General features: G+C 41.2%; 1 protein-coding gene across 1 annotated transcript in view; it reads left to right on the top strand.

Annotated features, from left to right (window-relative positions):
- LOC132122760 (glutamate receptor ionotropic, kainate 4-like) overlaps nt 1-13671 on the top strand; it is a 351304-nt gene that overhangs the window by 243104 nt on the left and 94529 nt on the right. The window contains exons 7-8 of the mRNA XM_059533136.1: nt 4877-5055; nt 12172-12225. Coding sequence (XP_059389119.1) covers nt 4877-5055; nt 12172-12225 — 233 coding nt within the window. The remainder of the gene's footprint in view (nt 1-4876; nt 5056-12171; nt 12226-13671) is intronic.

Below are 13671 nucleotides of genomic sequence, written 5' to 3'. Positions count from 1 at the left end.
CCCAGCCCTGGCTTTGGTTTGTCCCGTCCGAGCATTAAGGTGCTACGTAGAAAGGACACAAAGCTTCAGGACCTCAGACCAGCTCTTTGTCTGTTACGTAGGCCGGCAGAAGGGGAGTGCCATCTCTAAGCAGAGGATGGCCCACTGGATTGTGGATGCCATAACCCTGGCTTATCAGGCTCAGGATGTGCCCTGCCTGTTCAGGTTGCGAGCTCACTCAACTAGAAGTGTTGCATCCTCCTGGGCGCTGGCTCGTGGCGCCTCGCTGACAGATATTTGTATAGCTGCGGGCTGGGCGACCCCTAACACATTCGCTAGGTTCTATAGCCTTCGTGTAGAGCTGGTATCCTTCTGTGTTCTCACCTCAAACGGGTAGTGGCACTGAGAGGCCCCGGTTAGTGTCGGCTTGCTTAAACTGCTCCAGAGTGTCCGTACTGTAGACCCTGTTGAGATCCTCCATCACCCTAAGCAGCTGGATGCGGCGGAACGTCCGGCGCCAGGCCTTCATGATGTATCCGTGAGAACCATGGAAGGGTGTGTTCCATATTGAGACCTAAGCGGTACTCGTATGTGTATAGTCCACGGTATAGCCTTAGAGCCCGTGTTTCCCCGGCAGACTTCTGCCTTCCCAAGAGGGTTTTTAATCACCTCAAATTTCTCCGTATACTCCTAAACGGATGCTATATGTGTTTTTGCCTCCGAGAACTCCTTCCGGAAGGATGGGGCTTCCGCAGCGTCCCGGTTCCAAGCAAACCAGGTACGTTTTCCCAGTGTTATCCAATCTCACCCAGTGAGGTAGTGCTTTGACAATGGTCAGTGGAGCTACTTGTTCTGAGCCCCGGCCTACACCTAATAGGGGTGCAGGCGGCTTGCACAGGGCACTGGAAGGGGCAGCACCCATGGCGCTTTGATAGGGATCCCATATTCGTCGGTCACCGACATGGCGTCGAGAGTGACCGAGTGAAAGGGAACGTCTCGGTTATGTATGGTAACCTTCGTTCACTAAAGAAGGGAACGGAGACGCCATGTCCTGTTGCCACAGATGCTGTACCGCCGCTGAGCTGCCGGGTCCCCGGCTCGGCTCCTCAGCGAAAAACTGGAATGCATTGCACCTGCTGCCTTCTTATACTCACGCAGTGATCAGCGGCAGCTGGATGCAATAACTGCATGCCAATGTGCATTGGCTCGTTTAGTTTACACTCGAAGTAGATTGGTCTATCGAAGCGATATCCCATATTCTTCGGTCACCGACGTGGCGTCTCCGTTGCCTCCTTCAGGGAACGAGGGTTACCATACGTAACCGAAATGTTTTGACTGTGCTCTTTCCATTCAAAATTAGAGGCAGCCACTTTCAGAATTATTTTTTCCAGCTGATGAACAATAAAAACACTGATGACATATCAGAATCAACCTGTCTTTACAGTACTTGAGCATTTAAGGCAGCAGATGATACAGTTAAAACAATGTATTGTTAATAGTTATCATTATAGTTACCTTTATAGTTATGTGCACAGGCCTTTAGAACAAATTTGAAATCTTTACTGTTATTGTTATAGTTATTCTTGGTGCAAATGGGCATTTAATTGAGACTTTAATAAACAAATTTAGTAGAACATAACTTTCCCAATATAATTTCCTTTGTATAGTACACAAGATAACATTTAAATGCAACTTAAAATCTTAAAGACAACTTTTCCCACATACAGTAAATTGAAATTAATTACTAAACTAATTACCAAAAAAACACTTCCCACAAAGGTGGGAAATAAATGATGATTTCATGGTAGGGCAGCTGCTTTCAGTAATGCTTGTAATATGAAACTCATATATGTCAATAAAAGACCAACATTACAAATATTTTCCCAAACAGCTGTTTGAGGGGCACATTCACACTGTCGTTGATGTGTTTGTAGACCTGGAACAAATATGTACGCTTGGTTAGCTGCTCCGTGCAGTAGCAGGTCTGGGGCCCATTGTGGATAAAAGTCACTTCTGCTTTGGCTGACAAACGTTACGAAGTTGCAAAGTGGGCATGCGAGCTGACGGGTTGACAGGAAATGCAACAGGCCATAGTGACTGCCCTTCAATACTTTTTATAAGAAGCAGATGATGACTTCCCGCACTGCCTGCGTAATAACCCTGTTCACCTGCGCCTCTGTGTTTGCTTGTCGCCTTCCGTTACTGTTTCTTTTTCTCTCACGCTCAGTCTCACAGGTTGTACAGCTCTCATTAATCACTTAGCTCGCTGACAGCTTAATAGAGCATAGCCCACTCATGAATACTTCACAGATGACACTGAGATGAGACCATATAAGGACAGATATTTGTTCGACTAACTTATACAACCTGGAGGCCATTGAACATAAGAGTTTATCTATAAGCAACCGACTGTGATCATTTTATATTAAATACATATTTTCATTTTGACATGTCTAGCATGATATGTGTGTGATTTAATTAGCATTCTGAGCTTAATTTGTCGGTATAACCCTCTTTTAAAACCTTTCTGTACATTTTCTTTAAAATGGCTTAGAATATAGCTAGAGTATAGCTTGAATGCAATGTCAGTCTGCCAAATGCATTAATGGAAATTAAATAGGCTAAAATTGCCTTAATTTGACAGGATAGTGGCGAAGCAACGGGGAAAAAAAGGTCTGGAACAAAGCCACACAGGAATCAAATACAAGTTGAATGTCACTTTGTCATTTATGGTTTAGGTGGTTGTATAAACCTCCATTGGATGATGCACTAGGCTTCATTTGGCTGCACGGGTCTGCACCGTGTAGTGAGGTGAATAAGGTCTCATTATTGAACAAAATTAGCTGACCTGTACTATCCAGTCAGGAGACCCGGAAAATCACCAAGAACCTGTGTTCGTAAGGTATTACCCAAATTATTCTGAATGAGGTCAGACAGGTGAGCGCTACAATCTTTTTCAAGTGTGTCCTCTTGAACTAAAGGAGCTCATGTATTAAATTGAAAGAAACTGATCTTTGGTGCCCAGATTGAACACAGTGAATCATATACACACACTTCAAAGAGGTTTCCCACCTGTCAGCGCCTCTCCACTAGGAACAAAAATATTGTACTACTTGTTTGCCCGACATTCTTCTCACTGCTTTGAAGTGATCTATAATTAAAGATGATTAAGTGAGAGAAGTCAGCCTGCATCCCACAGAGAGACGAGAACCCAAAACGTGGTTAAATTGGGATGATCTAATTCTCCTGCCTCTTCAAGAAGAATATGATAAATGTGTAGATAAAATAAGGATGGGACTATAAAATCAAACAAAAAGCGCCTGAAAAGTCAGAGTCACGGAAGTCAAAGAGAAAATATTGCTTTTCTAGAAAAGGGCACTTGATATGAAGCAGGACATTGGAAACTCTCTTTTGTCTGGCTGTGTTTATTTCTGAAGTTCTCTCCTTTGTGCTGGAAGACATTAATTTAAAGTGATAAGGAGCGTAATGGGATTCTGACATGTGTTGTTAAAGGAGAAAGACAAAAGCTTTTCATTTTTTCATTCTCACACCCCTTCAACTTTCCTTTCTTTCTCTCTAATGAGAAGAAAAGAGGAAAAGAACTGTTTTCTGGCCCCGGTCAGGATGAGATCTGACTGAAACTCTTTTTAGCATGAACTGATAAAAGATGTACCTACCTCTTTAACTTGTTTATTATTATTTTTTTAAATGACCAGACAGCAACATAATGAATTGTGACTCTTCAAAAACTTTTCAAAGTGATAAGTTACATTACAATCAGATCTGAGGAATTGTTTATGAGTGTATTGTTTGCACTGTGGTCCGCTGAGCTTTTAAGCATGTGTGTATTTTCAGCTGTAGCATATGTCCATTTTGTGTGTGTGCTTTGAAGATAAATGAACTTGGAGCTTTGTTGAACTTGGCGCTTTGTAAAAGCCCAATGGAAAGTCATAGCTGAGGAAATGACTGGCTGCTCAGAGTGAATGGAGACTAAGCCTTTATCACAGTCTCTGTGTGGGAAGCGGCTTTGTGCTTTTCTCTTGCCAGTGCTAGAAGCTTCTCTTTAACACCTTACCCACAATACTAACTTAACCCTATACGCTTTCATCTTCTCATTTACCTTCCATGTATCCTTACATTTTGCCCTGTTAGCCAATCCTCCCTGATTCGAAGTCTGAGCAATTTTTGTAGAGCTGATATAAAATCTCAGTGTTTTCCTATTCTCACAAGTTCCTGTCCAACTTGATAAGTGCAGTCAGTGCATGTGTTAGGTAGCAATGCTATAGCACTGTGTTTAATGTAGTGCACTAAATGTGAAATTGCATGTGATGTGCAATGGGCGAAAGACTCAGAAACTGAATTCTTATGGTTAATTAAATATACGCTGAGTAACTCGGCAGGGAATTGAGATGACAGCTGTGAGCAATGGCATCGGCCACTTTATGTGTGAAGTCAGCAGTTAAAGCTTTTCAGATTTAAAGCGTCAGATCATAATAAACCAATGTCACGTTCTGTTGTGATACAGTGTTGTGCAATTCGCAAGTCCTGTATTCTCCTGGGCCTCATAACTGCCAAAGGAACCGAGATTAAACACTTGGGTGATTATGATTTTGCTAATTAAATTAGTTGAGGACATACAGAACAGCAAAAAAAGCTTTGTTATATACGTTAAATTCAATTTTTAAAAATACTGGCAGATAATTTACCTCAAAATTGTCAGATCAATTTAATAGCATTGTATTCACACCCACAGAAAATCGACTCTAGTCCCTAAAAAGGGACGATCCCATAGTATCATGATTGCTGTGAAAAGAGAGTGAGGATGTATTTCTTGTTGAGAGCAAAGGTGACATAAGTCAGGACGCTGAAGTGTTTTGTGTGTGCCCCTTTTCAACAGGCCTATTAAACCTGGAGGTGTTACTGCGACAGTTTCTCATCTCCAAGGAAACCCTTTCTGTTCGCATGCTGGATGATAGCCAAGATCCCACCCCCCTTCTCAAGGAGATCCGTGATGACAAGACTGCCACCATCATAGTGGATGCCAATGCCACCATGTCTCACGTTATTTTGGAAAGGGTACGTCTCAGCTTGACAGTCAGCCTGTTATGCAAAAGCATTATTTTTGTCTAAATACCCATGAAACAAGATCAATTAATTAAATGAAAAGCATTCAATTAATTTAATCCAAATTTGTGTAAGTAAATTAGTTTTGTATTATTATTATTATTTATTTTTCTTTTCCAGTGAGTAACAACTGAATATATATTCTCAGTTACCTTAATTTATATATATATATATATATATATATATATGTGTGTGTGTGTGTGTGTGCGTGTGTGGTAGAAATAAGCTTCCATAGGATGGAACTTTTTTTTGTTGTTGTCAAAAAAAATAAACAATTGTAAGAATTCTAAAAAAAAAAAAAAAAAAAAAAAAATTTGGGGGGTGTAATCTTCCTTTTAAAGGTTTAGGCAGAATTGTGAATCATAATTGTGAGTCATAATTGCCTTTTTTATTTATTTTATTTTTTTCTGTGGTGGAAGCTTTCATGGGATCCATCCAGGGTTTGAAAAGTTTACAGAAATATACGAGTAAAAAGGCCATTATTATGTTATGTTAAATTATTATTATAAGATGAAAATAGTATGCTGTTATTTGCTCTGTGGATGCCAGTGACCATGACCTTGAGCTTCATAATAAAAATAACAATTGCTCATAAAGATTGAAGAATTGAATGTTCCACCAGATTCACAGTGTAGCATTACTCTCATGACCTTTTGTTCATGTGTCATTTAAGTGTAAGAGGAAAATGTGAGATATTCTTCCCACCCTTGAATTCAGTCAGAGCCTGTTGGTCCTCATTTGTAAGATTGATGCTTAAGAGCTGTAGTAAATAAATCTCTCTTTCTGGCACATTCAATGCAAATGAATATGAGCATACATGAATCCACCATGACTGAATAATTCACTATAGATGACTGACTGAGCACACATACACCTCTGCAGCATAAGTATGAGCCATAATTAAGTATGAATCATTATTTTCAGGAAAGAGAAATTAATGGCTCTGCAGGAGAGGCTGATTACAGGAACTGGTGAAAAGAGAGTGAAGGTGATCAATGGAGAGAAAATGGACAGACAGTCTTGTGACATACCGTTCTAAAAATGCAGAACTGAAGTTAAAATAAGTTCACTTTAAAACAAACACATCTCTAGATCTTTTTTTCACGCCACTGCCTAACGTGTCACTTTTTTAAATACAAAAATCCATTATGTGTTAATGACCCCTATTGGCTTTTACAGTGCAGTCACATTTACTGTTGTTCTGTAAATTTAAAAAACAGAGTGGGAAGTTTGTGTCAAAGAAAGACTTCCCCACAAGGTTTCGCAATGGGTTTAAGTTTGTTGTGTGAATTGACAGCTGTTCTATTCTTTTTCTAGTTTATCTGTTTCTTTTAAGATATTATATAATAAATAAATAAAAACCTTGTTACGTGTACTGTGTTAAGCTAACCGAGACTTGTTACAGTAATTGCATATCATTGCTCTCTTGTTGATTTTGATTACTTCCATTGTTCTCATTTGTAAGTCGCTTTGGATAAAAAATGTAATACCAAAAAAAAAAAAAAACACTCAAAACTCATCTCATTTTGACTCATTTTCTGTCTTCTCATCTCAACTCTTCTCTGGTCACTTCATGATATCTTGTGCCTTTCAGACATTTCAGCCAGTGGTTCTCCTCCATTTTTCCTCCCTAGTTCACTCCATTGCTCTTTAATCAAAGTGTCTGATGACCATCATAAGTCTATCTTTGGCTTTTCTTGTTTCTATGGAGACACAGGGACAAGTACCGCCACTGTTATGATGATAGGTTGCATGGTTCACAGTATGTTCCTTGTCAGTTTGTCACCCGTACTATGTTTCTCATATCCTCTTCAACCCATCTCTCTCTCTTCTTGTCTCACAGTTTCTGTTTCATCCACTCATATCTTCCCTTCATGTCTCTCTGTTCCTCTCGATCTCTCTGGATCTATATGGAGCGAGTATGCAGCAGAGCTGTGGAAAGTTGGCTTTCATTCAGGTTGTGAGGTGTGAGTATTGGGCAAGCATGCTAGATCTGTTTGCCAGTGTTCACAGCACAGCTCTCACACCAGCTTGAGTTACAGGATTCAATTACATGGGCAATTACAGGGAAAATCTTTCATTATAAAATACTTAACGCAAGGACAAAATTATCATAACCTGAAAAAACTCTTTGTTCCTGTGGTCCATTTTCTCCCTCTCTCGCTCTCTTTTAACACTGGTCAAATGAAATGCAGATGGGCATTACGGGACGCTAGGCTGGGTGGTGTTAATGCAGATGCTGCTTTGAACCGTGATGCAACCACAAGAGAACAGGTGTCCAGGAGTGCTGTGTTAGCATGACTTATGCTCTAAAATGTATAGGAACAAAGCTGGAAGTTTGGGAAGTTCAGACATGGTACTTCCGCCACCGTCAGCAGATATGCGGCATCTACAAATTATGCTCTGGCACTTATGTTGTATATGTCACACAGGTCGGAAAGAACATAACTTAGGGGCTGTACCATTAATTAATGTTCAAACAAAAAGTGTAGAGGACACATTTTGAAGAAGAGATGAGAAAAATGTTTAATTTCAAAGTCTAAAAAAAAACTGTTTAGTGGGTTGCCTGAAACTAGTCAATTAATCCTTCTTAAGGAAGCAACAGACACTACTTTTCAATAGTTTGGAGTTGGTAATATTTTTTTAGTAATATTTTTATGGTCACCATGGTTGCATTTATTTGTTATAATTACATAAAAAATGGTAATAATGTAAAATATTATTGTAATTTAAACTGTTCCTCTTCAGGAACTCGAGCTGCGTCGAAACGCTTTGGGGCACACGTTTAGAGAGAGCGACTCTGAATATCATATCTAATCTGTTTTATAGAAGAGCGTGACGTCACGGGCGGGGTGACGTAAGCGACCAGGAAGCTATAAAGGCACGAGCCGAGCAGCTGGCTTCAGCTTCGCGTATTTCAGCAAGCGCTCTGTGTGTGCATGTCATTCTGTCTTGTCAGTCTTATTTATTGTTGTTTGTCACTATTAGCTCCTCAAAGAGTAAGCAATAGTCAAAGAGCAAAGCTAAGATGAGACATCTGAAAGGCGAATCCAGATCGCGTTTCAGATTGTGTGTTCATCACGAGTGGAATACACGGTCTGTGCGCGGTCTGCCTGGGATGGAGGCACGCTGTTTCGGCTCTTGAGGGAGCCGACTGCCTGCACTGGTACAAGCCAGTGTGGACGCTTCGATCCCGGAGGACTCTCTCGAGGGGGAGTCTTCGCCAGCGTTCCTCGCGGTGTTGGTCCCGCTTTCGTTGAGGCGGAGCGGTGCCTGCACTCACTGGGTTCACAGATAAGATCTGCTGGAGGGTATGGAGACGGGCGCGTCCCTATCTCCTACCTCACCCACCAGATCTGCCCGATCTCCGGGTTCGGAAGCCCGAGTGTTGTGGTCCTTCCCCCCGAGTGACGTCCGTGATGCACCGCCTTTTTTTCTCCGAGGAGATTGAAACGGAGGGCGTCGATGAGCTCGCAGTTGCACAAACATAAGCTACATAAACATCAGTTGCACAGACAAACAGTTACACAAGCATCAGTTTCACAAGCATATTATGCCTGCATAACGAGCAGCATTAATGAGGAGTGCAGCTCACGCAGTCAGCTCTCTGGAAAAAATAAGGGGGCTGTCTGTGCTTCTTGCATATCTAAGAACGGGGCGAATTCCCCACCGAATTCCCCTCCCCACCCGTATTCCCTAGATTTAGAGTTCATTCTCGAGGTTCGGAAGCACGCGTAACGGTTCCTTCCCCCTCTGTGAACTCGCAGCTGCAGCTGCTTATCTCCGAGGAGATTAATATTGTTTGTGTGACTAAGCGGCTCACGTGTTGTCGAGGCAACGCGTGTATTACATCATTTTCAGTTTTGATGTGAATCTTACCAAAACCAGACCGTCTTTACTCGTCTGATTGGTTAACTGCATTAATTCTGAGGAATTAAATTCAGTATCCATCTGACTGAGAAGTTAGATATGAATTATACCAACAAGGCAGACCGTGTTTATTCGTCTGATTGTTTGTTTGCATTAAATTCTGAGGAATATAATGACATTTATCTCACTCTGAGAAATTATATATACTGGAGGGGCTGCTGGGTGGGACCAGCCCTCTCAGTCTATCGTCAGAACCAGGGTTTTCCCAGCCTAAGGCGGATCTGAGGGCCGTACTTCAGGCTGGGAGGCCCTCGGTTAAGAAGTCCTGACACATTTCGGTCACGACTGCAGAGGGTGGCCCCTACTGGGGTAGAGCGGCATACACCGCATTACATGGTGCCCGTCTCGCGAGCGGCCTCCAGCGAGTAATGTTCTCAGTATTTTCTGCCTGCGTGCGTAGCGGAGCTGAGATGCTCACCGCCCCTTCGTGGCATCTTACACCAGATGTCAGTCTCGAGAGACTGATTCCCTTAGTAGATTATTTAGCAGCATGGAAACTACTGCCAAATGTATCTCAATGGCAGATAAAGGCTACTGTTTTCAGTTCGACTCTGCACCGCCGAGATTCAACGGGGTCATTCCGACGATAGTCGGCCCCAGGAAGGGTCTGGTTATGGAACAGGAAGTGAAAACCCTATTATAGAAGGAGGCCATCAAGGTGGTCCCTCCTCAAGACAGGGAGTCTGGGTTCTGCAGCTGGTATTTCATAGTTCCAAAGAAGGATGGGGGGGTTGCGTCCGATAATAGACTTGAGGGTCTTAAATCGTTCAGTTATGAGATTGAAGTTCAAAATGCTCACCATCAAGAATGTTGTAGCTCAGATCAGGTCCGAGGACTGGTTTTTCACAATAGATCTCAAAGATGCATACTTCCACATATCCATCCTTCCACAACACAGGAAGTTTCTGAGATTCGCTTTCGGGGGCGAAGCCTCCCAATATCAAGTACTTCCCTTCGGCCTTGCACTCTCACCCCGCACGTTCACGAAATGTGTAGACGCAGCTCTGGTTCCCCTGCGCATGCAGGGCATCCACATTCTCAACTATATCGATGATTGGTTGATTTTAGCTCAGTCAGAGCAGGTTGCGGCTAGGCATCGAGATGTCGTTCTCGCACATATGGGGGAGCTGGGTTTGAAACTGAATGCCAAGAAGAGTGTACTTTCTCCGGTTCAGAGAACCACCTATCTAGGCGTAGTATGGGATTCAACCGTGATGCAGGCACGATTGTCCCCTGCTCGTATCGAGTTGATCCTCATATCAGTCGAGAGAGTCAGAGAAGACCTGCCACTCACTGTCAAACAATTTCAAAGATTGTTGGGTCTGATGGCAGCTGCGTCCAACGTGATACCTCTTGGCCTGCTGTACATGTGACCCCTTCAGTGGTGGCTCAAGACCAAGGGATTTTCCCCGAGGGGAAATCACTTAGCACTATCAAGGTCACGCGGTACTGCCTCCGTGCCTTAGACATGTGGAAGAATCAAGACAAGGAGCTCCCAGGTTGTTGAGACCCTCCTCCAATCCAGAGCTCCTTCAATGAGGAAACTGTATGCCCTGAGGTGGAAACTTCAGTCCTCTCGTCCTAAGTTGTGCTCTTCGGATACACACTAGGCAGGGGTTTGGTAGTCTGGCAGCGTTGGTACTCGTTCCCCAAAGCGTTTCAACGCAGCTCGAGTTCCTGAAGAGGAACGACTCTAGGTTACGTATGTAACCCTAGTTCCTCGAGGGAAGAGACGCTGCGTCTCGAGGCCATATCCCCAGCACCCCTGCCGGCGCTTGCTGGTACTCGAAGCTGAAGCCAGCTGCGCGGCTCGTGCCTTTATAGCTTCCTGGTCGCTTACGTCACCCCGCCCGTGACGTCACGATCTTCTATAGGACAGATTAGATATGATATTCAGAGTCGCTCACGCTAAACGCTTTCCCCAAAGCGTTTTGACGCAGCGTCTCGTTCCCTTGAGGAACTAGGGTTACATACGTAACCTAGAGACGTTTTCTATTTTGATATATTTTACAATAATTTATTCCTGTGATGGTAAAGCTGAATTTTCAGCAGCATTACCCCAGCCTTCAGTGTCACATCATCCTTCAGAAATCTGCTGATGCGAAAACAGTTGTGCTCATTAATATTTTTTTATGAGAACAGTGATACATTTTTTTGGATTCTTTATGAATATAACGTTCAAAAGAACAACTTTTAATTTATATAAAAATCTTTTATAACATCATAAATCTATTTACTGTCACCTTTGATCAATTAAATGCTTCCTTGTTGAATAAAAGTATTTATTTCATTCTTACAAAGAAATTAATCTTACTGACCCCAAATTTTTAATGGTATTGTATAATGACGTTTAACTACTTTTAACACTCAAAATTGTGCAAAATGTGTCTCATCTGTCAAAGACGTCCATCATGTCTAGTAGTAGTAATAATAACGATGAAGTCAGAATACATAATTTGCCAAAAATTGTTTAGTCAACCATTTTGACTCCTATCCTATTCTGAATTGCCCAATAGCTAAAAATAAGTCTCTGTATGCACTGTATGGGTTGAGATTATTGATCATGGCTGCAAGGTTAATGAAAATATCTGCAAGAGCAGTTTTGGAGAGATTATTTGAGAAACATATAACCTATACCAAGTTAATTCAGTGTTCTTTTTGTTCTAGGAAATGTGGTTATATTTCACTGCAGGTTGTTCCTGATCAATTTGTTTTTAATTAATTATTTAACATTTTACTCTGCTAGAAAGAAGACAAACACCCCCAGCCAGTTTCCCTCTCACGATTTTATTCTACTCTAAACTGTCCCTTTTACACAGTTTTCTCTCCATTTCCATAGAAATAATTATTGAAAGTGTTTTCACCCCTGACATTTGATTGACATATTATATTTGCTGCTGTTTCCTTGGAGACAGTGAATAATTGATAAATAGAATGGCAATGACAGAACAGGAATATTGTCTTACTTTTGTTAGCTTTCATCCAACTCTGAACAGGTTTTGCAAAGCAGTGAACCTTGCCTTTTGCTTCTAAATGGCGGCAATGCCATGCACAGATTTGGGCTTGGTAGCTGTTTAAATTAGCCTAGCGTTGTCAAAAGTGTTTAATGTACCTCTCTCTTCATCTTTTATCTTCCAGGCCTCAGAGTTGGGGATGCTGTCAGTGTACTACACCTACATCCTGACTTCCTTGGTGAGAGAATTTAAGTGTGATACTCTCAAATGCTAGAGTTTTTCAAACACATGCCTGTCAAACATAAAGTCAAGAAGTAGAATTTTTCCTCCCACATTAGAAAATAAATTATAATACCGTAGTATTATACATCAAATAAACATATACAGTATGTATAAGAATTTTTTATTAATAATAATTCTTGTTATCATTGGTGTTCCTATTAGTATTATTCTTTTTCAGCTCTGGGAGTCTATGGCAGCCCATAGAACTGCTTGTGGCAAAGTTATAAAATTTGGCACACAGATAGAGGACAGTCTCAACATTAACCTCAGCAAGTTTGGAGTCTCTAGCACCACCAACAGTTCAAATTTGCACTCATGTTTGTGCCAATAACTTTTGAATTGTAAAGTTTAGAAGCAAAATATTTTTTCCTCTGATTCCTTGGCTTATGCAGAGTCAAATGCATAACAAAATTTTAATTTCTAAGGGTCAAGATTTCTCGTAATTTTTAATTATTCGAAAAACATACTTTTTCGAACTCAAACTAGGTGCTTTGTGGGATTTTCACCAAAATTGGTTCAGGTCATCTTCAGACCATGCAGGCAAAAAGTTATGGAATTCAAGTTGATTAGTCAAACCGTTCTCAAATAACGAGTGAACGAATTTGTCTAAGAGCATGCCAAAACGGATGTGAGGCTGTCTCCCCACAATGCTTTAGCATATTAAAACCAAACTTGGTGTGTGTTATAATAAACATTAATTAGCGGTACCTGCACAGTTTCGTCAAGGCGCTACCTTGTGGTCAGGAGATATGGAAAATTGCTATTTTTGCTTATTACTTCTGAACGGATAGGCCAAAATCACAAGACTGGTTTAGATTTAGAGCAATATATCAAGTCGAACAATATCCAATTGTCCCATATTGGCCAATTTAGGTATGTATTTTATGAAGGCATTGGTGTATCATTACAAAACTCTGTATGTGTCTTCAGCACCATTCCTTGAAGATACTCAAAAAGTTTTGTGGCAGTGCCACCTTATGGTCAAAAATTCTAATGAAATTTCACAAAATACTAATAGCTGTTGATTAGTTTTGGTCTTGATAGATTCCTTGGATCATACTGAGAACATCAATACCAATTATGCTATAATCGAACAACTTTCTGTCTATGATTTTGACTTTCCTTGAAAACATACTCTTTCAAACTCCTACTAGACCATTGGCCTAGACCAAATTTGACTCTGATCATCTTCATACCATGCCAGCAAAAAGTCATGGATTATATGTCAATATACAAAATAGGTTTTTGTTTACCACATCAACGAATTTGCTGGAAGGATACCAAACTGCATCTGAAGCTCTATCTCTGCAAAGCTTTCACATATTGACATCAAACTTTCTGTGTGCCATTGTCACCTCACTCTGACCTCACCATGTCAATTTGGTAACAATGTCACCTATTT

This window comes from Carassius carassius, chromosome 41, assembly GCF_963082965.1.
Source record: "Carassius carassius chromosome 41, fCarCar2.1, whole genome shotgun sequence".
Lineage (NCBI taxonomy): Eukaryota > Metazoa > Chordata > Actinopteri > Cypriniformes > Cyprinidae > Carassius > Carassius carassius.
This window is presented reverse-complemented; position numbering and strand designations above follow the sequence as displayed.